This window comes from Scardinius erythrophthalmus, assembly GCF_964197995.2.
Source record: "Scardinius erythrophthalmus genome assembly, chromosome: 6".
NCBI classification, from domain to species: Eukaryota; Metazoa; Chordata; class Actinopteri; order Cypriniformes; family Leuciscidae; genus Scardinius; species Scardinius erythrophthalmus.
In genome coordinates, this window is record NC_138226.1 from 14,266,684 (window position 1) to 14,291,128 (window position 24,445).

The 24,445-nt window shown below is 36.9% G+C and overlaps 1 protein-coding gene across 17 annotated transcripts in view; it reads left to right on the forward strand.

Moving 5' to 3' along the window:
- Positions 1–24,445, forward strand: part of caska (calcium/calmodulin-dependent serine protein kinase a) — a 201,020-nt gene that overhangs the window by 171,412 nt on the left and 5,163 nt on the right. For 2 of the 17 annotated variants that reach the window (XM_081368585.1, XM_081368594.1), the window contains exons 12-23: positions 1,601–1,678; positions 5,114–5,161; positions 5,715–5,795; positions 9,853–10,041; positions 10,366–10,444; positions 10,867–10,952; positions 11,712–11,780; positions 12,495–12,563; positions 14,029–14,064; positions 15,316–15,354; positions 15,822–16,018; positions 16,262–16,377. In XM_081368585.1, the coding sequence (XP_081224711.1) occupies positions 1,601–1,678; positions 5,114–5,161; positions 5,715–5,795; positions 9,853–10,041; positions 10,366–10,444; positions 10,867–10,952; positions 11,712–11,780; positions 12,495–12,563; positions 14,029–14,064; positions 15,316–15,354; positions 15,822–16,018; positions 16,262–16,377 (1,087 nt within the window). The remainder of the gene's footprint in view (positions 1–1,600; positions 1,679–5,113; positions 5,162–5,714; positions 5,796–9,852; positions 10,042–10,365; positions 10,445–10,866; positions 10,953–11,711; positions 11,781–12,494; positions 12,564–14,028; positions 14,065–15,315; positions 15,355–15,821; positions 16,019–16,261; positions 16,378–24,445) is intronic. The other 15 variants (XM_081368595.1, XM_081368596.1, XM_081368599.1 and 12 more) reach the window with 9 other exon arrangements.

The following is a 24,445-nucleotide window of genomic DNA, read 5'->3' on the forward strand; positions in this document are numbered from 1 at the left end:
TGTTGTGATGCCTAAATTCACTTGTAGCATTTAACACAACTGATTTGAACTATTAGCCATAGTAAGTTTTGCTATGCTATAACCTGTGTAAACAGGTTGGATTTGGTTTCTTGACATTTAACAAATCATCTTACAGTATATTCATTGCTGGCACAGTCCCGGAGGAGTGATTTGTGGGTAATTGCACACAAGTAGTAGTTCAGGATTTGTTCTTGGTGACAATGAGCTGCTTACAGCCTACAATCTTGATCATTACCCTTCCACTACCCAAACAAAAAGCCATCCATGCCACAGATATCAATTTACTTGAAATCATTGGCCAGAACTAACTTGTAGTTTCTTTTCTGGCTACCACAGCTGATCAGACAATAAATGTCAGTAGACCAATTTCAGAATTTTTGTTTGTTTTAGAACTCAATGGACTTTGTTCATGCATTGTTCTTTGTTCATTCATTGCAAGCACACACGCTGCATTGCCTCTGCACACACACACACGTGCACTTGTGTCTTTTAGTATTTTGACATTATGCACATTTTTGTGTGTGTGAATAAGTGCAGCTGTGGACTCTCTTCCCAGTCTCTATATTTGTGTGTGTGTGTCTGTATACCAAGGCCTCTATAGAGAGGCATACAGCTTGGTACAACCCAGTGTGGATGATAGGGTCTGTCTCCATAGCCACAGGCCAGAGGAAAGCAGAGAGGAGGGCTCTGTGGGTAAGATTATCACCAGGAGGGTGTGAATGCATGTCGTCCCATTGAGAACTCAACTCCTACCCTGAATAGGGAGGGAAACAATAGCACCTATTGTCAACCTCTGTGCTTTTTTACTGTTGTGGCTCCAGCAGTATCTGTGTATCAGAAGAGTTACTCCAGACTTTGCCATCCTCTCCATTCAAGCTCTGAGTGTAACTCTACCTTCATGAAACAGAGAAACAACTTTGAGCTTTGCCTGGAGTTTAACTTCGGTTTTGGTTGTTTTTTCTTTGGCAGTGGTGAGTAACCTGGGATATTTTCATATTTATTGTTGCTGGAAGTGTTGCAACGTTTGCTCAATGCTACCCTTAAACTCAGCTAAAACTGTATGTGTGAGATTGTGAAATATAGATAAAGAATGGATATCCTGTGCACTGTAATAGAGGTGTGATCCTGGCTGTGAAATGGCTTGTCGTGTGAGGGTTGACACTCGAGCTAAGCCACTGAAGAATCACATATTAACAGATGTTTTACAAAAATATTTAAATGCAAATAACTCAGCATACTGCAGCTGACTCAGATGCGCAGAATAATGTACCTGTAGGCATGAACTCTGGAGACATGGAAAACAACTGTTAATGCAATTACAGCTGTTCATCACTGGAATACATTTTTAAAAAGTATTTAATTATTCGTCTTTTTTATTAACATATTGCTTGAAAAACTGTAGCCTGCAATAGAGCTGCTCAGTTGTGATGACAATTTGCAGGCCCCTAACAAAAGCAGCAATGTCAGTGAAATGTTATTGTTTGTGAGGGTTAACCTCTTATTGTTTTTCCTCTTCTCAAAAAGCAAAAGGAGCCAAGGAGTCTTCTGAATATTGTTCTGTCCATTTTCACTTTTTCAGCTATACGACAAGATAAACACCAAGTCTTCACCGCAAATCCGGAATCCTGCAAGTGACGCAGTATCGAGAGCCAAAGAGGTGAGTGCAGGCTACAGTAATGGAAAGATGCTGTTGTAGTTGCAAATAAAAAATTATGAGGTACAGAGAGGTTCCTAGCACAAGTTTAATTACTTTCATTGTAGTTTTTGACTTGTTTGTCGATCAAAAAAAAAAAAACTCTACCAGGAATAATTTTTTTCTACTTTTATGCACAACCTGTCCATTTCAGAAAAGATGCAGTAAGTCAATTTCTTCGACAAGAAAGTATGTTAATGTGACTCAGGACTTAGATTAATATTTAGATGATTTGAATGTGTTAATTCAGAATGCCATTTTAAATATTTAATACTCTGTTTATCAGAATATTTTGGTGTATGTTTGTCCTCCTTTTTTTAACAACTATTCTGTCTAGTTTATATTTCCATTTTAATACAGCTCATATGGTTATTCAGAAATGGCTCACTGCATGACCTCACACCTTGGCTTTCTTAGAAACTGAATTTCCTCACTGCATATTTCTATCATAGTTTTTTTCACTTCTGCTCTGTGGCTGTTTTCATGATGAATTTCTTCAAAATTCATATTCATTTGTAACACTAGAAATGAGCTAAATTTTCATATTATAACTGAAAGCTGATAACATGGTAAAAAAAAACACATTATGGCTTGCTTCGTATACATTTTGTTAAAATAAAATGTATTTTACAGATGATGGTCTCACAAATTTTAGCTTTTCAAATAGCAAATCTGTTTTAGTAATTTTATACCGTCTCTGTTCATATCTGTTATTTAGAAAGCACCATGTAACAGACATTCATGTAATTTTATATAGTTTAACAAAAGGCCTCAACCAGAGGCCTGTTTTGTAGTCAATGCCTCTTAGAAATTCTAATCTCAGTGTATGATTTATGTGACATTTACAGATCCCTAGTGGTTTATTGCTTGTGTGAACACATGACTCTTTTCTTCCTGGTGAATTAGAATGCATTCAAACCAGCTGCAGTCAAAAAATCCACATTAACAAGTGAATGTGTGTGTTTGCTTTTACCTACGGAGTAGTCTAGAATAAATATATAGAATAATGACTATGTGGATTTGGACAAAGCAGCTGTTTTATAGCCATTGATATGTAAGTGCAGAAGATTATCATTGAGATCACAGAGACTGACATGACGCTTCTCAATTTACCTGAAAGTAAATTTGAGAAAGTTTTTAGCTTGGTGATCTTATCGGGCTGTATGTTTGATGTGTGACTGTCTGTGTGGTTTCCTCACTGTTGGCTGAAGCGTTTGCTCTCTTCATTTGCACAGAAACTGTTAAAATCCTCACAATTAACACAAATAGACAGTAAATAGTTATGCTAATGGTTCTATTTTGTTCTTAACACACTAAATGAAGTTTAACGATCCATTAACCACAGCATCCAGTAACTTTACGAGCATTCAAAAGAAAAAAATCCCTTGCTGGCTCTAAAGACATAAAAGACATTGATATAGTATTTCTTGTAAACAGCTGATGTTAATGAGGACAGGTGGGCAGGAAAGATAAAGTCAAGGTAATGCAGTCTAAAATGTAGCACTTTAATTAATTTAATTCAATGTAATATATATTATGGGAATAATAGGAAATGATGATGGATTTTTTTTACATCCTCATCTAAATTCACTCTATCTATTTGGTTAATGCATATTATTGATTTTTAGGGCTGCCCCCGAATAAAGATTTTTCTAGTTGACTAGTAGTTGTTCATTTAAGCGAATAGTTGACTAGTCGCACGTTTATGATATTAAATTAATTACTTAAATGTTACTTTAAAATATAAATTAGCCCGCAAGCGCACGCTTATCATTTGCCACAGCGCACTAGGAAAAGTAATGATTCTGAATTTGTCAGGAAAAAAAACAGCAAGGAGACTTACTGAATAATTTATTGGTAAACTAGTGTTTTTTGAGTCAGAGTTAGCTACAAAGATGAATTTGACGTTTCATACGGATTACGTAGTCAGAGAATATTTGTTTTCAAATTTGAATTGGTTAATTTAAAAGTAGCCATTTCAAGCTTGCTATATACATATAGTATATGTCTGTGAGGCATGTTTATATGCTTGTGTGAGTATTGGTATCGGATCATTTTTGTGGCACGCTCCAGAAAGACGCACACAGAGACAGAGATGGCAGAAAGTGCATCCTGTTTGTTCTTTTTATTTTACTAAAGCTTGAGTTTTGTTGTAATTGTGAGTGCACACAAATACAAGTACACACAGTTTTAAATGATGTATTAGTCTATTTTAAGTTAATTTCGCTGTTATCAGGAAAAATGCAAGTGATCTCCGCATGAATACTTGGATATGCGCACATTTATCTAGGATAACATTTGAACAAGCGGCCATGTAAGGTGGCTAACCTTAGGCTGCTACTTACATGTTTCAAATGATAAGCCATATTTGAGGTTGATGAATGAAAGGCGAACATTTGGATTTCCAAATTTGGTCAATTAAGACCATGTGTGGTCGACTATTAGGGGGCAGCCCTATTGATCTTATTGTCAATTATTCATCTATGCACATATGTGAATTTTTTTTAATTTTTTTTTACTAAATGTTCCATTTAGTTAGCTTAAACATGCCACTCCACAACCGACTGCAAGCTCACATTTATTTAGATGTTCTTTACAATAGAGAAGAAAAGCTTCCATTACATCTCGACTTTAAACTGCTGTTTTAGGAGGGGAGTAGTCCCCCATTCAGTTCGATTTTTTTCTTGAAGTAAAATGGGTTGCGAATGCTGTTGACTTGAAGTTAGTGAACCAAAACTGATAGTGTCTTATCATATATTATTTGCGTCAACTGGAGCTTTCTGAATATGTCAACGAATCCTAACTTGATGCTATCTGATAAGCTTGATCAAACAGATGTGTTAAACAGATTTTCATTTTCAGGTTCCCATAATGAGATTAAAGTAATCTTAGTTTGGATAGTTAAAACCATCTGCATTCTCTAAGATAAAAATAGTACGTTTCAAACTAGTCTTGATGGTTGCTTCTGGTCTTAATCTATAGTTTGATGGCCTCCCTCAGTGGTTCTCTTAGTCTTGACTCCTCTAAAACCAGTCCCTTCTTCTCAGTCACAAGTCACACAACCTATAAAGCTCAACTACTTCCTTTAGTATTGCACATCAAAAAGGAACTCAGGCTGGCTGGTGATTAAAAAGCTGTGCTCTCGAATAACCCTCCTTGGCCTCTTGCTTGTGATCACTGGCAGTGGTGAAATGCTTAAGGATTATCCTCTTTGTATTGCTTAGAGCCAGCGGGGCGGAAACTAACCCATCACCTCTCACTGTTTTCCTGAGCGACTGAATCTTGCGGAGACGGCGAAATGCCTACCTCCAAAATTCAGCCTTCGACTCTGCTGCTTCTTACACAGACTATATGTATCAAATGTTATAAAACTCTCCTGTGTGTGTCTCTCATGCTAAGACCTCCGCTGAAGACGGGTCGAGCACGGCTTTGAAACATCTGGAATATGTAAGCTGCAGACATTTTCCCAATCTTATGTCCACTTCTTTTTACCACTTTTGTAGAACATGTGGAAATTTCTAGTTACACGGATTCTTGTAAATGTCTGAGCTTTACATTTAGTGATGTTGACTGGCAGATGGGTTTACACATTGATTAGAGCTCATTAGAGATGATTAGTGTGGTTTCAAAAGACGTTCAGGTTCCGGCGCTCAGAAGCATTCAGCGGGGAGTTGTGACATATCTGCAGTACTGTGCCAAATCACCCCCTTCCCACCTGACCCGTCCCACCCCGCCAATAGAAGGGCCAAATGAGTCCAGACAGCAGTGCTTATTGGTCACATGGGGTTTAAGGGTCATGCCAGAAATTTTTGTGTGTGTGTGTGTGTGTCTGTTCTGATATATGGTGTGTGGGGTCTCAGCAGTCCAGCTCAAAGTTGTGTTGCAGTGAATGAGATTAAAAAGCCTATGTCAGATATAGCATCTTTACTCACCTCAAGAGATATACTTAGCATGGAGATGACAGCCTGAGGTAAAGCCTGATGACTCTGTCTGTCTGTAGGTACTGGAGGAGATTTCATGCTACCCAGAGAATGCAGACGCTAAAGAACTGAGACGGATCCTATCCCAGCCCCATTTCATGGTGAGTCACAGTAACACAGCTCGAATTCTTTTGATAATCTCTTTACAGAAACACTTCAAAAAGTCAACATGAAATCAAAATTGTATAACCCTATTTACTTTCCTTAATGCACGTTCTGGTCTTGTTATAAATGAATTATCGGTCCATGTTATTCTTTGTAATATTTAATCAACACGTAACCTTCCTCTTCCTGATGTCATTTAGGCTGTGCAGATTGTTGGATAATGGTAGCCAATAGCCACATATATATTTAGTAATTATCACACTAAACTAATACTTTTATTCAGCAAGGACACATTAAATTGACAAAAAATGACAGTAAATAAATATATGCTGTTTTTTTTAGCTTTCTATTCATCAAAGAATCCTGAAAAATATGTTCCACAGTTTCCACAAAAATATTAAGCGGCACAACTGTTTTCAACAATGTTAATATTTAAGAGTTTTTTTGATCTCCAAATCAGCATTATAGATTGATTTCTGAAGGATCATGTGACACTGAAGGCTGTAGTAATGACTGCTGAAAATTCAGCTTTGCCATCACAGGAATTTTTTAAATATAAACGAAATTTTTAAAATATATTAAAATAGAAAAAATATAAATATTTAAATTGCAACATTTCACAGTACTACTGTGAGAGAGCTTAGGAGACTTCTTTCAAAAACATAAACATAAATCTTATTGACCCAAAACTTTTTAATTGCAGTGTATGTTGCATTACGAAAGTAAAATGGTTTGTGAACGTCATTTTATATTGACTTGAAGGATCCCAAGGCTATCCTTATTATAATCTTAGTGTTAGAGAGCACTGCTAACATCATGAAGTACAGTTAAACAGCAAAAGTGGAGTCTTCAAGTTTACTTAAATTTCAGTCAGCAATCTATCTTTGAAAGATTAATCTTAAGTCTTTATGAGGTAAATATGTTTATTCAAGATGTTGTCAGCAGACTTATTTCACCATCTCAGTCTTTGCAATCCTTTTCTGTAATCTTCTATAATCAATGAGATATTCGTCAGTTGTTTTCAGAGCATTATTCTCAGCTGGACAAACAACCTCATGACAGATGAAGCAGAGAGTTTGCCCTTTGCCCTTCAAACCGAATGTTTGTGAGGGTTTCGCTGATTAAAGATTCCTCCACTTTTTACATAGAAAACATGTTTTAACTCTTAGAAGTGAAAACGTCCTCCCCTAGTTCAAAAAGACCTTTTTTGAAACTTTAATGTCACGTAATTCTACAGGTTTACCTTTCAATCAGGGGGGGATAGTGAGGGTGAGAATTGTTGGTGAGATTAAAAGTAAAAAGTGTAGGAAAATCTGATTCTTCAAAGTGTGTGAGATAAGTGATGTGTCATGGAACACTGAGCGAGATTGATTAAATTAATCTGGCATAATCCAGGCTGCAAGGGACTTATTTGGGGGAGTTTTACAATGTTTTTACTTCCACTTGAACTGGGGATTTAGTACAGAACTGAGAGAAATAAAGAGGGAACGGTTGCTTTCAAAAGTCAAAAAGAGCTCATGCATGAAAAAAGCAAGACTTAGGTGATCACCAACTCCGTCAGCAGGATCCAGAGTGCGCGTGTGTGTGTGTTTGTGTGTGCGGGGGGGCAGAAAAGAGATAAAATGCAAGAGAGGAGGGAGGCACCATCAGGTACTAGCTGTAGAATTCCAGCATGACCTTGCCCTCGATACTTTTCTCACAGTCTCATAATTCCACACAAGATGGTAGTGTCAGATGAGCTGGCAAGAAAAGAGACAAAGTTTGTGGTGCTTATTATTATTAATTAATTTGGTTATGCTCTGCACACTTTTAGGAAGTCAAACAGTCATAAATAGTCAACTAGATTTTTACACTACTGTTCAAACGTGCAGGGTCTGTAAGATCCTCTTTTTTTAACTAAATGAATACAATAAATTGATCAAATGTGACTGTTTTACATTGATGCAAAAATATATTCCATTCTAATCTAATCTATTATTATGGTTTCCACTAAAATATTAAGCAGCAGACCTGATTTCAACAATGATAAGTAGAAATGTTTTTTGAGCAGCAAATCAGCATATTAGAATGATTTCTGAAGGATCATGTGAAATTGAAGACTGGAGTAATGACTGCTGAAAAATCAGCTTTGCCATCACAGGAATATATTACATTTTATTTTAAATTGTAATAATATTTCAAAAGATTACTGTTTTGTCTTTTTGATCAAATAAATACAGCCTGGTTGAGAATAAGAGACTTAAATAAGAAAATCTTTCAGAGTCCAAACATCACAGTAGTAGTGTTGATTTCTCAAGAAAACATGAGTGGTGCTTGCACAACTCGCCTCCTTGATTGATTACCAAGACATTGCTCTGTGATTGCTAATGTGATCTGAGTGGATTTTAGTGCATTACTATCTGCTTGTTAGTGTGTTCTGAGTGTTTATTAGCTGGTTGCTTACTAGCAAGCCCTTACTAAGAAGGTTTGTCAATTTTTGAGCTCAGCTTGGAGTAAGATTCGATTCATGTGATTCAATTTCGATCACGACTCAATATCAATTAATTTTTTATATACATTGGTTACAAAAGGGCTAAAGGCGCACCTCTGTAAAAGGCGCATTGATTTTTTTCTCCTCTAAACCACTAGATGGCACAAAACTTGCCTCATAAAGATCATAACAATATTATATTAATCATATCATAGTAAAATATTTATTGTTACTGTGCACTGTAAAAAAAATGTTGGTTTAACTTTAAGTTACCTGGTTACCTTAAAATATGTTTATTGCAATGAAAAATTTGAGTTAATACATTGAAGGATATTGGTTTAATAAATAGAAACTCAAAATATTATGTTATTTATACAACATTAATAATCTAAGTTGATTTGACAAAAGATAAGTTGTGATAAATCATGAAAATAAATTTACAGTGTTCTGTAACGCCATATTACATTTTTATGGGATCATCTTCAAAGCTTTCAGAGTATATAGTTTTTAAATATTTATTTTAATATATGTTGATTGAACAAACATAAATTGTACAAACTTTGCTGAAGTTTTGAAAAATATTATGCAAAACATATATATATTATTTATATATTTGTATCAATAATGGGGACTTTTTGCCCCATTCTGGTGAGCCTTTTACCTCCAGAGTGGGGTAAAAGGCCCCCCTCACCACCTTGTACATTTATACGATTTTTATACAAAACAAACCACTTTAATAATTTATTTTCCCACAAAATGTGTTAAAACAGTCAATGTTCAATTAAAACCTAGGCCTATAGATTTTTCTGCAATCATATTGAAAAGCACGTGTTCTATTTAGCCCCATTGTACCCTGCCCTACATGTTCATTTTTCTCAAAGAAAAGAAAAAACACTTTCTCAACTAATGTTGTAAACTATACAGAGAACCCTTTCAGCTGATATTGTTATTAAATGTTAATTTACAACTGATTTGTATATTGCAAATGTAAGGTGTTTTTATAATAATACTTTTATAATAATAATGTTATAATACTAACTTCTTTTTAATGGTATTAGAGCAAGGAAAATTTATATGTATTATAGTCCTTTTTCTTTGCAAAATGCTCCTCTCTAGAGTTCATTTTTCTAACTGTACAGTTTATGGCCACTGAATGACTTTTCTGAGGTAAATGTAACATTATGTGGCAAGACATGACGCATTTCAGTAAGTTGTACTGGTTCTTTCAACATACCTTCTGATGTTCATTTATTTTTATTTTGTGCTGTAACAAATAGTAGTAAAAAGTAGGCCTAAGAGATGATCGGTTCATGTGCTTCACTTGATCTGTCTACATCGCTACAGCAATCTGTCACGCCAGATTGAAAGCGCCAAAACGGTATTTATTGTTTGAATTTCGTAATAAAACTTAAGTTTTACAGCCCAGACTTTTTGTGATTTAGCGCATTGTCTGTGCCCTCTTTGCTCCATGATGTTTTTTAACTGCGTGAGAAAATGGAATAGTGTTGTTAGAGCATGAACAATTGTGTGACTCTCACGCTGAATATACCTCCAGTCTATGAGATTTTGTTGTTTCTTTCAAGGCCTTACTTCAGACACATGATGTTGTGGCACATGAGGTGTACAGTGACGAAGCACTGAGGGTCACTCCACCACCTACATCACCATACCTCAACGGAGACTCACCCGAAAGCACGAACGGAGACATGGACATAGAGAATGTCACACGGGTGCGCCTTGTTCAGTTCCAGAAGAATACAGACGAACCAATGGTATGAATGTCTAACATATATAAACTTATATGTCTAGCATATATGCCTAGCATGAACTTGAGAACAGTTTCTCTTATAGTTACAGTAGCTATCATAGCTACTCTTTAAACTTTAGAGGTTTTGATCTCTCCACTTTCTAAGTGTGCTAACACTAGCTCTGCACATTAAATATCCTGTGTTATGAGATTCTGCACGCATTTTGCCACCCTGAGCTGATCGTGTTGTTGATTAAGTTTTCACAGTCATTACAGTTTATATCCACTTCCTGAGAGTTTGACATTCTCATCAATGTGGGTTCAAATGAGTTTGTGGGCTCTGTTTCAGGGCATCACGTTGAAAATGAACGACCTGAACCATTGCATTGTGGCAAGAATAATGCATGGAGGAATGATCCACAGACAAGGTACATGCACCAGAACAGATCCCCCCTTAAAACCTGATAGCCTTTAAAAATTCACCCCACACTGCTACATACACTGCAGCCACTCCTATATTTTTATATTTCCATAAACACTTGATAAATTAATAGGAATGATATGCAACCCATGCTGCTTCAAAACAGACCCCTCAATACACATTTCTACATGGCAAGCTTGAGAGTGTGTGCCGTTACCTCGTGAAGGGCAGATTGCACAATCTCTTAGAACTTGGCGGCAGTGTAACACTGACGTACAGGCCTTACCCACTTGCCAAACAAACACATGCCATCATCAAGCAGGACAATCTCACGAAGTGACAGTAGTCAAGATAGATATCAAATTATGAATACTGTAATATTGCCGCCATTTATTAACACGTGTAATGTCTCACTTTGTCACAAATCAGGAACTTTACACATTGGAGACGAGATCAGAGAGATCAACGGCATAAGCGTAGCAAATCAAACGGTGGAGCAGCTTCAGAAGATGCTTGTGAGTAGGAACAACCTTTTTTTAAGCTATGGTTTTCTTTAAAGGAATAGTTTACCCAACTATTTAAATTGTTACCATTTACTCACACTCATGTTTGAACTATGATGAGGTTTTTTTCATGGAACACAAATGGAGTTAAATTTATTTACGTTTATTTTTAAAATCGGCATGAAACGGAAGTTGCGAGCATCTTTTCTTCCCTATTGAGCCTTTCATATGAGTTAAATGGCTTTTTGATTGAGAAAAAAAAAATATTTTTTTCATTAAAGATTACGAGGGCACGTTATTTAAAAACAATGATGTGCATGGATAAATTTACATATAGTAATAAACACTGCTATATTCCATAAAAATAAGAATTATAAATTTTGAATTCATGGTGACTTTAAACTCCTCTAATGTGTTACTTAAGTGTTGTCTGTTTGATGACATCGTAGGGTGTTCCAAATGAACATGTTTTGTCAAGTGAGGTGAACTTCAACAGATATTACATGCTCAGTGAGTAGAGAGCAGTCTAGGAATCCTGTCGATCTGAATGCTGCTTAGCACAAAGCTACTGTTTGTATTGTCTACTTTTTTCCATTTGTGTTCCTTTGAAGTAAGAAAATCATATGGATTTGGAACAACATGAAGATGAGTAGATGACACATTTTCATTTGAGTCTCTTAAACAGGCATTAAACTTTACCACCATTGTCCAGACATAATCCAGTAAAATGTACCTTTTTTAATAATTAGCTTTTTGTTTCTCTTTTGACAGCGAGAAATGAGAGGCAGCATCACCTTTAAGATTGTGCCCAGCTACCGCACGCAGCAGTCGTCCTGTGAGGTAACGGCCCCTGTGGCCTTTGCTCTTTCTTCTGCTCTGTGTCTCTGCCAGTCTCCTCTCTCCGCAGTGCTGTCGTGGCCTTGTGTGGTGGGGTTTGATTGCCGTGGACTCTTGTGTGACTAACTGCCTGCCTGATGGCTGCGTGTTAACGCTTTTCTCCCCAAAAGCCTCCATCCTGCCGGACCAAAAGGCCCGGTTCAGACACTACTGCACACCAATTTCACAACCAAGATACCGGAACCCTCCCTTACATATTACCAATTTTGAGAGGAGTTTAGATGTATAATGTGAGAATGTTTCACAGTCTGACAGTGTTGCTGCATTATTCACAATTTATAAAGTTAATCTGTACCGCATTGCATACAGATAATTATTTCTCATAAAACTCCCCTTCCATATCTCACGATTCCTCATTTCTAAACACATGTTGGCATTAAAGAGGTTAGATTTCACTTTAAATCTCTCGTGGAAGATGTTTTACACCAAGTTGTGTTGGCTCCCCCCCTGGTGGGAAGCTGCAATAAGGCCTGATGTTCACAACATATTTCCCTTTGCAACAGTAACATTACTATGCTTTAAAAATGTCCATTTAATAACTTTCATCTCAAGCAAATCTTTTGGTTTCCCTTACATGATGTCCCCAATTTCTTACCGCAGTGTTGGCCTAGTGTCCGTTTGCTCTGCTGTTTCGCTGACCTTTATATCTTATTACAGAAAGAATCCCCCTCCACCTCCAGACAGTCCCCTGCTAATGGCCATTCCAGCCTTAACAGTTCTATCTTGGTAAGGATCCCAGGCAACCTCAAATAACGACTCCCCTTCCCTCCCCCCAACAATCTCCTAATGTTGTTTGTGATTATTTCACCCAATTCTTGCAATCATACCCTCTTAATTTGCACTAGATGTTATTAAATCTGTTTAATGTCCAGTTTTATGGTATTTTTTGTTTTCCCAGTTTGTTTTTATGTCTCACTACAATTTTTGTTTCGACAATCTCAATAAACACAAACACAACGACTGAACAAGACCGCAAGTAACATCCATTGAACATAGTTTGCTAGATTCCGTTATCTCAGTTCACAAATTGGTGTGCTCTGTGCTGCTGTAAATCACTCTGACTGTCAGTGTTAATACTGTTTCTGTAAACACTGTACATCCACTGAAGGGGAGTGTTATGTACAGTGAATGTGGGATCTACTATAGTTGTTTGTAATTAAATATTCCCATGAGTTAATATCAGTGATCTATAATTGCTGACAGTGAGCACAATGATTAGGTAAAACTCTATGGCGGCATGCGAAGGATTCCTAGCATCAATTTTTATTGCATGCATACTTCTAACAAAATCCAGTGAGATCTGCATTAGCCCGGTATATGAACTAGGGGTGGGCGATACAGACGTTGACACAATAAATCTATAGAAAATAGAAATCTTCATATATTTTACTGCTGGCCTGGTAATGACATTGAAAAGAATGGATCAAGTTTGGATAAAGTTTAGGAAAGTGGAAAAAGGTTTCCTATATGTCATGTATATATGTCATGTATTCTTTGGGCTATATTTCTAAAAATTATTCTAAGCAGAAGAAATATTGTGAATCAATATTTAGTCATACAAATCTAATAATAAGTATATATAAAAAAAAAAAAAAAAATATATATATATATATATATATATATATATATATATATATAAAATGCATACTGTAATAATAAATAAATATATAACTAATAAATTATTTAATTGAAATTTAAAAAGCAGAATAATAATTTGTTAAATGTGTGATAAACCTTCCTTTACTTTGGACATTGTTTTAAGTCTTAAAACCTCTTAAGTCTTTTTTAGAATTGGTAAGAATAACATGATATAAATGTTTTCTAATATCGCTCATCCCTGATATGGACCCAGTGGGACCCTCTTGGTGTTCTTAATAGTGGAGAGTTAGTCTCCACCTCATGAACATGCTTGAATGGAGTGTGGTGCTAAAGCTGCTTGCTTGCTCCTTGCTTTCTTGTGCGTTGCTGTTGCAAGATTTACCTTCAACAGCCGCCTTCTCTTTTAACATACGCATACACACAAAATGAAGAAACTTTTGTCATCCTCCCCTGTGGAATTAGCATTGTCTCCTCTCAACCAGATTTTTTGTCACGTTTTGTCTTTTTATTGTTAACGTCTTTCATGAGTCAAAGTCTGCCTTTCCTCTGTAAATGGTCAGTCTCTCTTTCACTGCTGGGCTTTGCTTTACAGGACTTGCCATCAACCATCCAGCCAAAAGGACGCCAGGTGAATAGAGCATCCCTCAGTCTTCTTAGCCTCCTCTATTGACTTTCCATTTGCTTTTGTGCTTGAGATTGAATGAACAAGAAGTTAGTGATTCACTGCTATTAACACCCTACTTTCAACACCATTCACTACATCTCACTGTATAGAGTTGCTCTGCAGACAGACTGGTTGTAGTATTATTGCATTGCATTTACACAATAACAAGATTGCAAATGCAGAGGTCTTATTAATTATGTTGTTTTAGTGGCTACTAAAAAAGTTTAAATAAATGTATAATTTTAACATTAATTGTTAGTCTTACAAATGGGTTATTCTATGCGTTAGCAACATACCAGTTGAGAAAATGTCTAAAACAACCATTAAGATTTGAAATAAATGTAATAAATTAGTAGCATTTTATCTGTACTCTTCTTAAAAATAAATAAGTGAATTATTCATGTGTTGTTGTGACGAATAACCTCACAGACAGTTGATTACTCTAAAGACTGTAACACCTAAGAAATCAATATATGAAAATAACAGTTTTCTTAAAAAGACCCAATTTATCCAACTTTTTGTCAACAATAAACAAATTAAATTTTGTCAACAGCATGTCAACAATAAAACTTGCTAATGTTTCACTTTTTTTTTAAATGAGTAACTCCACATAAACCATAAAACGCCGGCCCAACTATCATTCTGTCCCTGTTGGACTTTTAACTTTATTAAAGAAGTGAATCAATCAAGTTTTTCAAATTGTTGTGTCTGTCCTGATCGAACCCAATGCAGTTTTATGCTTTTCTACTGGCTCTGGGCTACAGAGTGGTGTGTGTATCCTTTCACATCTCAACTAGATTACCCTGTAAATCAACAAAGCTGACGATGAGGGATGAAAGAGCTCATCCCAATTCGTTCTCCTTATCTCTAGTCCTCACTCTTCACCTTGAGTAATTGTGTCCTAATAGGATGAGAAGTAGAAAGGAAGATAGTCGATCAGCAGAGGGCGCCATCTGCCAGCACAAGTCCATCTGTGTTGGTTGAAGTGCGTCAACGAGTGCTTCAAATTACTCACTATATTACAAGTGATGATAACACAGTGATGTGAATGAAATCTCCACCCTGCTTTGTTCCTTTATGTCGACCCATAACTTTTCCGAATGTTAGCTTTCGTAGCTGCATTCTTCATCTCCCCAACCCCTGCTCACAGTGCCATACTAATGCAGCCACAGTGCCATGATATTGCATGATGTTTGTAATACTCTCATGCCCTAGATCTCCAGACCTCCAATCAAGGATAAATTTTCCATCCAGGTAAGATTTTAAAGAATGAGCCCAATCCACTGCTCTGAAAAACTGTTGTGTAACCATTTAAGTCCAAATGTACCAAGGACTCAAAAACAATTACATCATCACTGTGATTCTTAGAAAATATAATGTTAAGCTCAATTTTTGCACAATTTATACTTAAAGGCCCCTTTTAGTCAATCCAATGTCATTTTTTTAAATGCGGGAGTCACACACCACTCTACTCTCAGACTGCATTTTGGTATCCAACTGCACTAAATGTCCAACGAGGGGTCCATAACATAAATCGCCCTCATTCAGAGCTTCAGCCAAGCATGCCTCTCATCGCAACCAAAACCTGATCTCCACTTGAACCCTGATGCCCAGTTGTACCTTGACCGCTATATGTACCCTGACCTCCTCCATCAGTCAGTCTCCTTGCCTTGTGCCACTCTAGGGCTTTTCTGACTTCAGCTGAACATTTCTCTTCTCAGATCTATGTACGGGCACAGTTCGAGTATGACCCGGCGAAGGATGATCTCATCCCCTGTAAAGAGGCAGGGATTCGCTTCAGAGTGGGTGACATAATTCAGATTATCAACAAAGATGACCATAACTGGTGGCAAGGCAAACTGGAAAACACCAAGAATGGCACGGCGGGACTGATTCCCTCACCTGAACTCCAGGAGTGGCAAGTTTGGTTCTTTCCTAGAGCAGAATGAGCATTTGAATCATTTATTTTATTTGAATGATGGAAGTCAGAAGGTTACGATTGGCTTCTGCTGAGTGAGGAGGGAATGAAGATTCAGAACAATGCAAGCCACTCTCAATATGATTTAAAAGCACTCAATGCACTATCATCAAGGATAAAAGATATGCTGCACACTCATCATGTCCATCTAATTGTTTTTTTCTTTTGTTTGTTTTGTTCTAGGCGGGTGGCTTGTATAGCCATGGAGAAAACCAAGCAAGAGCAGCAGGCGAGCTGTACTTGGTTTGGCAAGAAGAAAAAGCAGTACAAAGACAAATACCTAGCAAAGCACAACGCAGGTACAGTTTCCACTGGGCTTTCTGCTCCTTTTATCTCCATATAGACAACAGATGATGCTGGTCAATCAACTCTAGTAACTCTTTAGTAATCTAGTTAGTTATCTGCCCCTGTTAACACCAAGAATGATAACTATAACTATATAGATCTCCACACTAGTACATAATAACATGTTGTCTAACACCTTTAAATCCTAAAGCTCAATCAAGTCGAGTGAATCCTGATTGGCTGTCAATGTTTTTGTTGTTCATCAACTGGACAAAATCATTCTGATACTGATTCCAACAATATCGTTCCACTGTGTCATTATCCGTATAGCTGTGACATGGACTTTCCTATTTTCATTTAATTAGAACGAGATTTAAAACGTTATCATTATAGTTATCGTCCGTGGTGTAAACAGCCCTTAATATCAAAAAGGCTTCTAAGATGAGTAAGTTTACTGTTTACAAATAGTTCGCAGAGTAGGAAGTGTATTTTGAAAGTTATGCTTCCTACTTGGAAATAGGGTGTCATCGTTGAGACATGGGAGTCTGACGTCACATGGACAGCTGCCCGGGATATATACTGTACACAATTAATGATTAATGATAAACCTTCATTTTTAAGAATTTTATCTTTAAAGCCTGTTTTGCAAATGTTTGTGGAGACGTGTGTAAAACAACCATTGTGTCATTTCATAAAATGGCAGCCTCTTATACTGTAGTTTGATACTGTAGGTACATTTTTATTTTGAGCATTATGTCAGTATAATGTTATGATGGTAATTCCATTGTGCCATCTCAAGCTAAATGAATAATGTTTTATTATATTAAATGTACAGTATATTATATATTGTTTTATATTAAATAAATATTTTATATTGTATATATACAAAAGTATATTCTAAAGTTTGGGGTCAGTACAATTTATTTATTTTTTAAAGAAAATTGCACTCATAAAAAGAGAATGTAATGCTTGTATTTCTACAAATATCCACTTTTCAATTATCAGTTGTTTACTATACAAAATCATAACAGGGCTGACATTTTTAGATTGTCCCTTACTGACAAACATATCAAAACCAGGACACCTTAACTCATGGTAGACACATATGACACCTGTTTTAATTGACCTGGTAATTTATGATCTTAATTCATAATCATGTAGTTGCATTGAATTTTTTTACACATCTTTTCTGTTGTCAGATACTCAGAAACAGTTTATGATCAGAATCACAATAGAACACTGTGGTTGATGTCCATCGCTAACTCAGTCCAGGTGGAACACCATGAGAAAGAATGCATATATGTCTATAATTAGTCTCATGTTTATATTAGTTCCTGCTTTTCTGCGAAAGCTGACTTTTACCCTCATGGGATGGTTGTCAGCAGTTGTTGCTAGAAACGCCTCTATTGAATGATTCAGACTGTAGTTCAGAAGCTGTAGTGAGCGTCCGTTCCTGTGTGTCTGGTGGTAGGTATGTGCAGGTAACGGGGCCCTGTGCTCTCTAGCTCAAATAACCCGAGGTCCTGACTGCAGCATTTCCACAAATAGCAGGGTGACTTGTGCCAATACATATCCAAGTAGCTGTGTGTCTGATTCTGCTTGCTGTACCTGACCACACAGTCCCTTAAGAGTGCTCTAGAGAGTCTTTCATTTTGCTTCAAGTACCAAAGGGGCTCATTAAAGCCAGCCACAGTGGAAACCTAGCTAGTTATCGCAGATGAGCACACCTGCATGTACACTATACAACAAATGTGTTTATGCGTGTATTCTATCGAAAAACAATACGTGAGACGCCCATGTTTTCCGTAAGAGTTTATGGTTGCTGATAAAGGGCCAGAGGAGAGAAAGAGAGAGTGTGTCTTTGCTGTGAGTGACTCGTATATGACTATATGTGGTCAGCAGTTGTTCACATCTTCATCATGGCTTCAGGTCTAAACCAACACACAGACCTCCACTAAAACTGCAGATGTAGTGGAACACCTGCTCTCAGATGTACTGTAACTAGGCACACATTTTACAACCTCTATAAAAAATGATCCTGTCGTTATGAAAGGTGGCAATTATATGATCTCGTTAGAGCCACAGTGAACCCCACTGCTTTTAACATCTTATATAAGCAAGTCATTTAGGTCCTAATTCAGTCTGTAATACTAGCTAAAATAGGGTCAGGTTACCACCTTTGAACACACAGGATGTTAAATGATGCCATCATTTTGTCAAGATATCCCTGATGGTGTAGAAAGTTTAATGGTGAGCTTCCTAAAAATGTGGATTTGTTAGTTTAGACTGTAGACATAGACTTCACTCCTAACATCACAAAGCCTGAAACATGTTATACGCAAGTATGTGAATGCAACCCCCTCTAGCTACTGTACATAACATTGATTACACATTGTTGCATTATGCAGTGTTCCTGAAAAAATATATACATACAGAAAGTACACTACCATTCAAAAGGTTTAAAGAAATTAATGCTTTTATTCAGCAAGGACACATTAAATCAATCGAAAGTAACTGTAAAACTTTTTTTTTTCAAACATATTCTGTTCTTTTGACCTTTCTATTTATCAAAGAATCCTGAGAAAATGTATTAAGTTTTCCACAAACATATTAAGCAGCACAATAGTTTTAAACATTGATAATACAACATTTTTCTTGAGCACCAAATCAGCATATTAGAGTGATTCCTTAAGAATCTTGTGACGCTGAAGACAATATAATGGCTGCTTTGTCACCACAGGAATAACATATTTTTTTTTATTTGCATAATACAGAAAACAGTTATTTTTTTTTTTTGTAATATTTCACAGTATTGCTGATTAGAGATTTCTTTCAAAAATGTAAAAAAAAAAACAAAAAACTTTTGAACAGTGGTGCATGCTCAGAATTCTTAGTTTTGCACAAAAAAAAAAAACAATTGCAAAAAATGTATGATTATCACCGTTCTAATGCCAAAATAAATTATTGAAGTATTTTCCGATGATTTTTTTTTTTCCCCAGGTTTGTTTGAATAAAGTCATGCTGAGAAAGTTGGTTAAAGTTGTCAAAATTGCCAACAATATGTCAGAAATGTGTTGGCCAAGCATTTGAATCTGCATTTGCATACTTGCATATAGTGTTTCTGGTCTTAGGAGGCCTGACGGTAGATCTGATCATATCTGGGCTGCTGGAATCACAATGTTCTCTGAGCACCCAATCACTTAGGTGATCAAAAACGCTGTGTTCAGCACACACCCCTCAGCCAGCAGCGGCAGGGAGCGCAGATCAGACATAATCCCTTCTGAGCCCAGTGCCCTACTTTAGTGAGTCTGAGTTGAGCTCACTCAGCCAGAGAGGCAGGAAATGGGACTCTTCAGAGTATTACAGAGTTTTTTTCAGGTCTTGTCACGAATTCCTCTATGATTGTTTAATTGTCTAAAACTGTTTTGATTATGGCGGCTTTGTTAGAGTTGTGCTTTGGGCTTTTCAAGCTTTAATGCGCAGGTTCAGATCAGGTTAGGAAGGGGAAATGGGAAGCATATGGTTGGGGATTTTCCAGTAGGAAGCAGTTGTTAAGGACTTGTCCTTCACAAGGAGAATTTCATATTTGGGAGACTCGAGACAAAAACAAATCAACATTGCAGCAACAGCCTTATAAAGAAAATAGACTTCTATTTAGAGACATGGGCTGTGTCCAAATTCAGGGTCTACATCCTCCTTAGGATCCTTCCTACCCAGTTGAAGGAGGAGGGGTCCTCCGACGACCGTAAAGCCCGGAAGTCGGTGTTTGTGAATTTGGACAGCCTACCCTTCTTTCACATATTTTCAGAGGAGAAAGGCCGCGAAATTTAAAAATACTACTGTTACTGTGTCACGAAATGTAGTTTTAAGAGTTTTTCAGTCGACAATGTAGTTGTGTAAAGCTCAAATCTGTGGTTTATTTATAGAGAGAGCGCCATTTTAAAAATGTTATCTGACGGTTTCGGAGTTGTGAGATCCAGGGATCACCGGGCGCTCAGCGCTCATGTACCCCGCCGAGAACAGCCTTGCCTCGGCTAGAGCTTCTAGACGTTCGCCGCTGTCAGTCTAGTGAGAATAATTCGTCTTGTGTTTATCTAACAGGCGATCTTTGGTTTCATTAATCTATAATTTGTTCCTTGGCAGATTGTTGTGGCTGAGGGCAAAGTGAAGTTTCATAACTTTATATATTTAGGCTTATTTAACTTTAACGGTGTAGCCTGCTGTATGTTTGACTGAATCGTTTACTTTATTTCTTGACTTGTATAGCTTCTTATACCTTTTAAAAACTGAAATTTAACAAAAAGAGACAGGTTTGCGTCATTTTATTTTATATAGCCTATGTAATAATTTGTTAAAATGTATAAATTTACATTATTTATTATTGTTATTATAATAATATACCACTTGCGATTATCAATCTATTATAGTTATGCTGTTAAATTATTTTACTATTCATAGTAACTATTTAACTTATTGTTTTTATTGTCTATATTCTGTAATTGATATTTCATATTCTATTGCTATTATTATAGTATTATAAATAAACTATATGCTATTATCAATATATTATTATTATTATTATATTAGTACTTATGATATTATATAATTATACTTTTCATTACTATTTTATTTGCTGTATACTGTTTGTTTATTTTATTGACTAAACTATTTACTATTAGCCTACCTCTCACTTTATCTTATATTTACTATTTGCATTGCACTGTAGTTGTACCATATCATATGTATTACCATAAAGGATCCCACAATAAGAAAACTTTATTTAATTTAATGTGAAAATTAAATTATATCTCAGTATGGGGGTGTTCACAATTCTTATTCAAGAATGAAAAGTTAAATACATGACAAGCCTGAGTTTTGGCCATTCCTTATTAAAAAAATAAAATAAAAATTCAACCACTGAAAAAATATATTTTTTTGAAAAGCCAGTTTTTCAAAAACTTACATCGAAAAGCATACTCCTCTCCCACTCCACTACCGCTCGCTTCGTCCGCCATTATGCTCTGCCGAAAAGAATTATGGGATAGGTAGGACGGGAAAGGATCCACCACACCCATCCTTCCAATTCGGGGAAAAGGAGGACGTATTTGTGGGCCGCATTTGAAGGATCCTACGAATTTGGACAGCCTTCGTCGCGGCGCTCTGACGTAACATCCTTCAAATGAGTACTCCGAAGGATGTAGACCCTGAATTTGGACACAGCCATGTACATATTGACAAGCCAGGAAGTGCATCTGTGCATCTCAAGTGCAGGAAGTTCCATCCTAGTTATTTCAGCATTGACACACATGATCTAAATCCACTTTTCATTGTATGGTAAACAAAACAAAAAAAACTTACTGATTACATTTGTTTGTATTTTACCCAAGACAGGTTTGTTCAAGCTGCTTGTTTTTCATGTTACATACATGAATGGCACGTTAACATCATGCAGAGAGACCTGCTGTTACTTTTTATAAGTGTGTTCAAAGGTTTGGGGTCAGTTAAGATTTTTTTTTTTTTTTTTTTCATTTTTCAAAGACATTTATATGGTCATAAAAGATTTCCATGTCAAATAAATGCTGTTCTTTAGAATTTTCTATTTATCATAGAATCCTGAAAAAATGGATCACGGTTTCTGCAAAAATGTTAAATAGCACAACAGTTTTTAGAATTGATAATGATAAGTAATGTTTCTTGACCACCAAATCAGCCAATTGGAATGATATCTGAAGGATCATGTGACACTGAAGACTGGAGTAATGTCTGATGAAAATTCAGCTTTCACAAGAATCACAAGAATAAATTACATTTTAAAATATTAAATATTTCCAAATGTATTGTACAGACCCAAAACTTTTGAATGTTAGTGTATATACAGAAACATTGAAGAAACCACCTAGCATTGAACATTAAAGAAACCACTTAGCAACCATATAGCAAGGGTGATGATACACAGCAATGGTAGAAATCTGTCAGCCAGTAGAGATTTTGCTTTACTGTTTACCACAGTATACACTGATGAGCCAAAACATTATGACCAGTCACAGGTAAAGCGAATATTGTTGATAACAAGGCCACATATTAAGGTCTGGGTAGGTTAGATGGTAAGCAAACAATCAGTTCTTGTAATCAACGTGTTGAATGCTGGAGAAATGGGCAGGAATTGACTTTGACAAGGGCCAAATTGTTATGGCAAGGAGACTGGGTCAGAGTATCTCTGAAACAGCAAGGCATGTGGTTTGTTTCCAGTCAGTAGTTGTGAGAATGCACCAACAGTGGTCCATGGCGGGACAAACCACAAACCGGCAACAGGGTGTTGGGCGTCCAATGCACATCGATGCACGAGGGCAACACAGGCTATGGTCCAGGCCAATAGAAGGTCCACAAAATTTTAATGATGGTTATGAGAGGAATATGTCACATCACACAGTGCATTTCTCTCTGCTGCGTATGGGCCGTAGCTACAGATCAATCAGATTGTCTTTGATGACCCCTGTCCACCATCGAAAGCACCTACAGTACACAAGGTCACGCTAGCATGGGAACTGGACCTTGGAGCAGTGGAAGAAGGTTGCCGGGTCCAAAAAGTCCAGTTTTTCTTTTACATCACGTGGATGGCCGTGTATTTGTGAGCCTTTGCCTGGGGCAGTGAGGTCACCAGGATGCACTATGGGAAAACGACAAGCCGGTGGAGGGAGTGTGATGCTCTGGGAAATGTTCTGTTGGAAAACCCTTTGTTCAGGAATGGTTTAAGGAACATGATGAAGAGTTAGACAGGTTGTCATAATGTTTTGGCTCATTGGTGTATGTATTTGAGTAATTATCAGTATCATTTATGATGATCCAAGAACAGGCATTACAGCATGATTATGTGATATTTGTATGTCCATATATGTCATGATGTATAGCGTTACAGCAATAGAACGTTATTCATATGGTGACTGCGAATTATAATACTTACCAGATGATCACAAAAACCTCTTAATACCACACTTTAATTGCAGCTTTCAGATTCCAGCCTTGATATGCAAGTGCATTGCTGTGAATGTCAGAGGCATGTTTCATTGTTCAGAGCCGTGATGTGTCAAACACTCTGAATGCGTCCCATCCAGAGCAGCCCGAGCTCACGGATGGTCATCATGTCTCTGTGCTTCGGACATTACAGCTTTAAGCGTGCTTGTTGTTGTATTTGTTTACTGATGTTAACTGAGCCATAACTCAATGAACCCCCTCCCCTGTCCATTTTACATGCTGTCTATCTACCAATGGCCTCTGTGCATGTAAGTAACTGTGTTGCTGTGGCATACAGCCTCTGTGCTTAATTCTGTCTTTCTCTATCTGTCTCTCTGTCTCACTCAATGCCTTTGCTGTGGTGATCTCATTAACCCCGAATCCATCTATGCCTGTTAGCAAATTCCATTTTTTCTCAATCAACAAAACAAAGATATTTTTAATTGTGTGTTTGAATGTTTGTGGTACTCATTTGTGGTTTTGTTTTGTTCAGTGTTGTGTTTTTAGTTTCCTGTCAATTCTGTATTCTCTCAACCCTGTGCATCTATATTCACTGATCCACCACATAACATGAGGCTTCTCTGTGTGCAAATCCATTAAGCATCCTACACATATAGAGCTGCATACTCAAGGTCATGTGAAAAAGGAGCATGAATCATTTAAGGCATCTATTCAGAAAGGGGGATGAGTGCTGGAATCACATTTCACTTGGAAATGACACAGATGGCTCACGTTTCCCACGGCCAAGTCAACTCACTGTCTCCTGCACACATGCATGATTTCTCCTCAACACCCCCCGCATGCACACTGCAGCCCGTTTTACTCATTATGCAACCATAACAATGGTAAAAAAGGCTTAGTGGTATAGCTTTGTGAAAGTTCACAATAGCTATGATACTTTGTCCTTCATTGCAGTCATATTTCAGAGGAATCATCGCTCTAGCCCTTCAGCTTTTTTACTCTTTTTTCGTTACAGCATCTAACTGTGAGAATTAACAGGTGTATGTAGCATTTTTGTTAATGTTCGAATAGTTGACACAAAACAATTCTCTCATCGTTTACTCTCCCTCA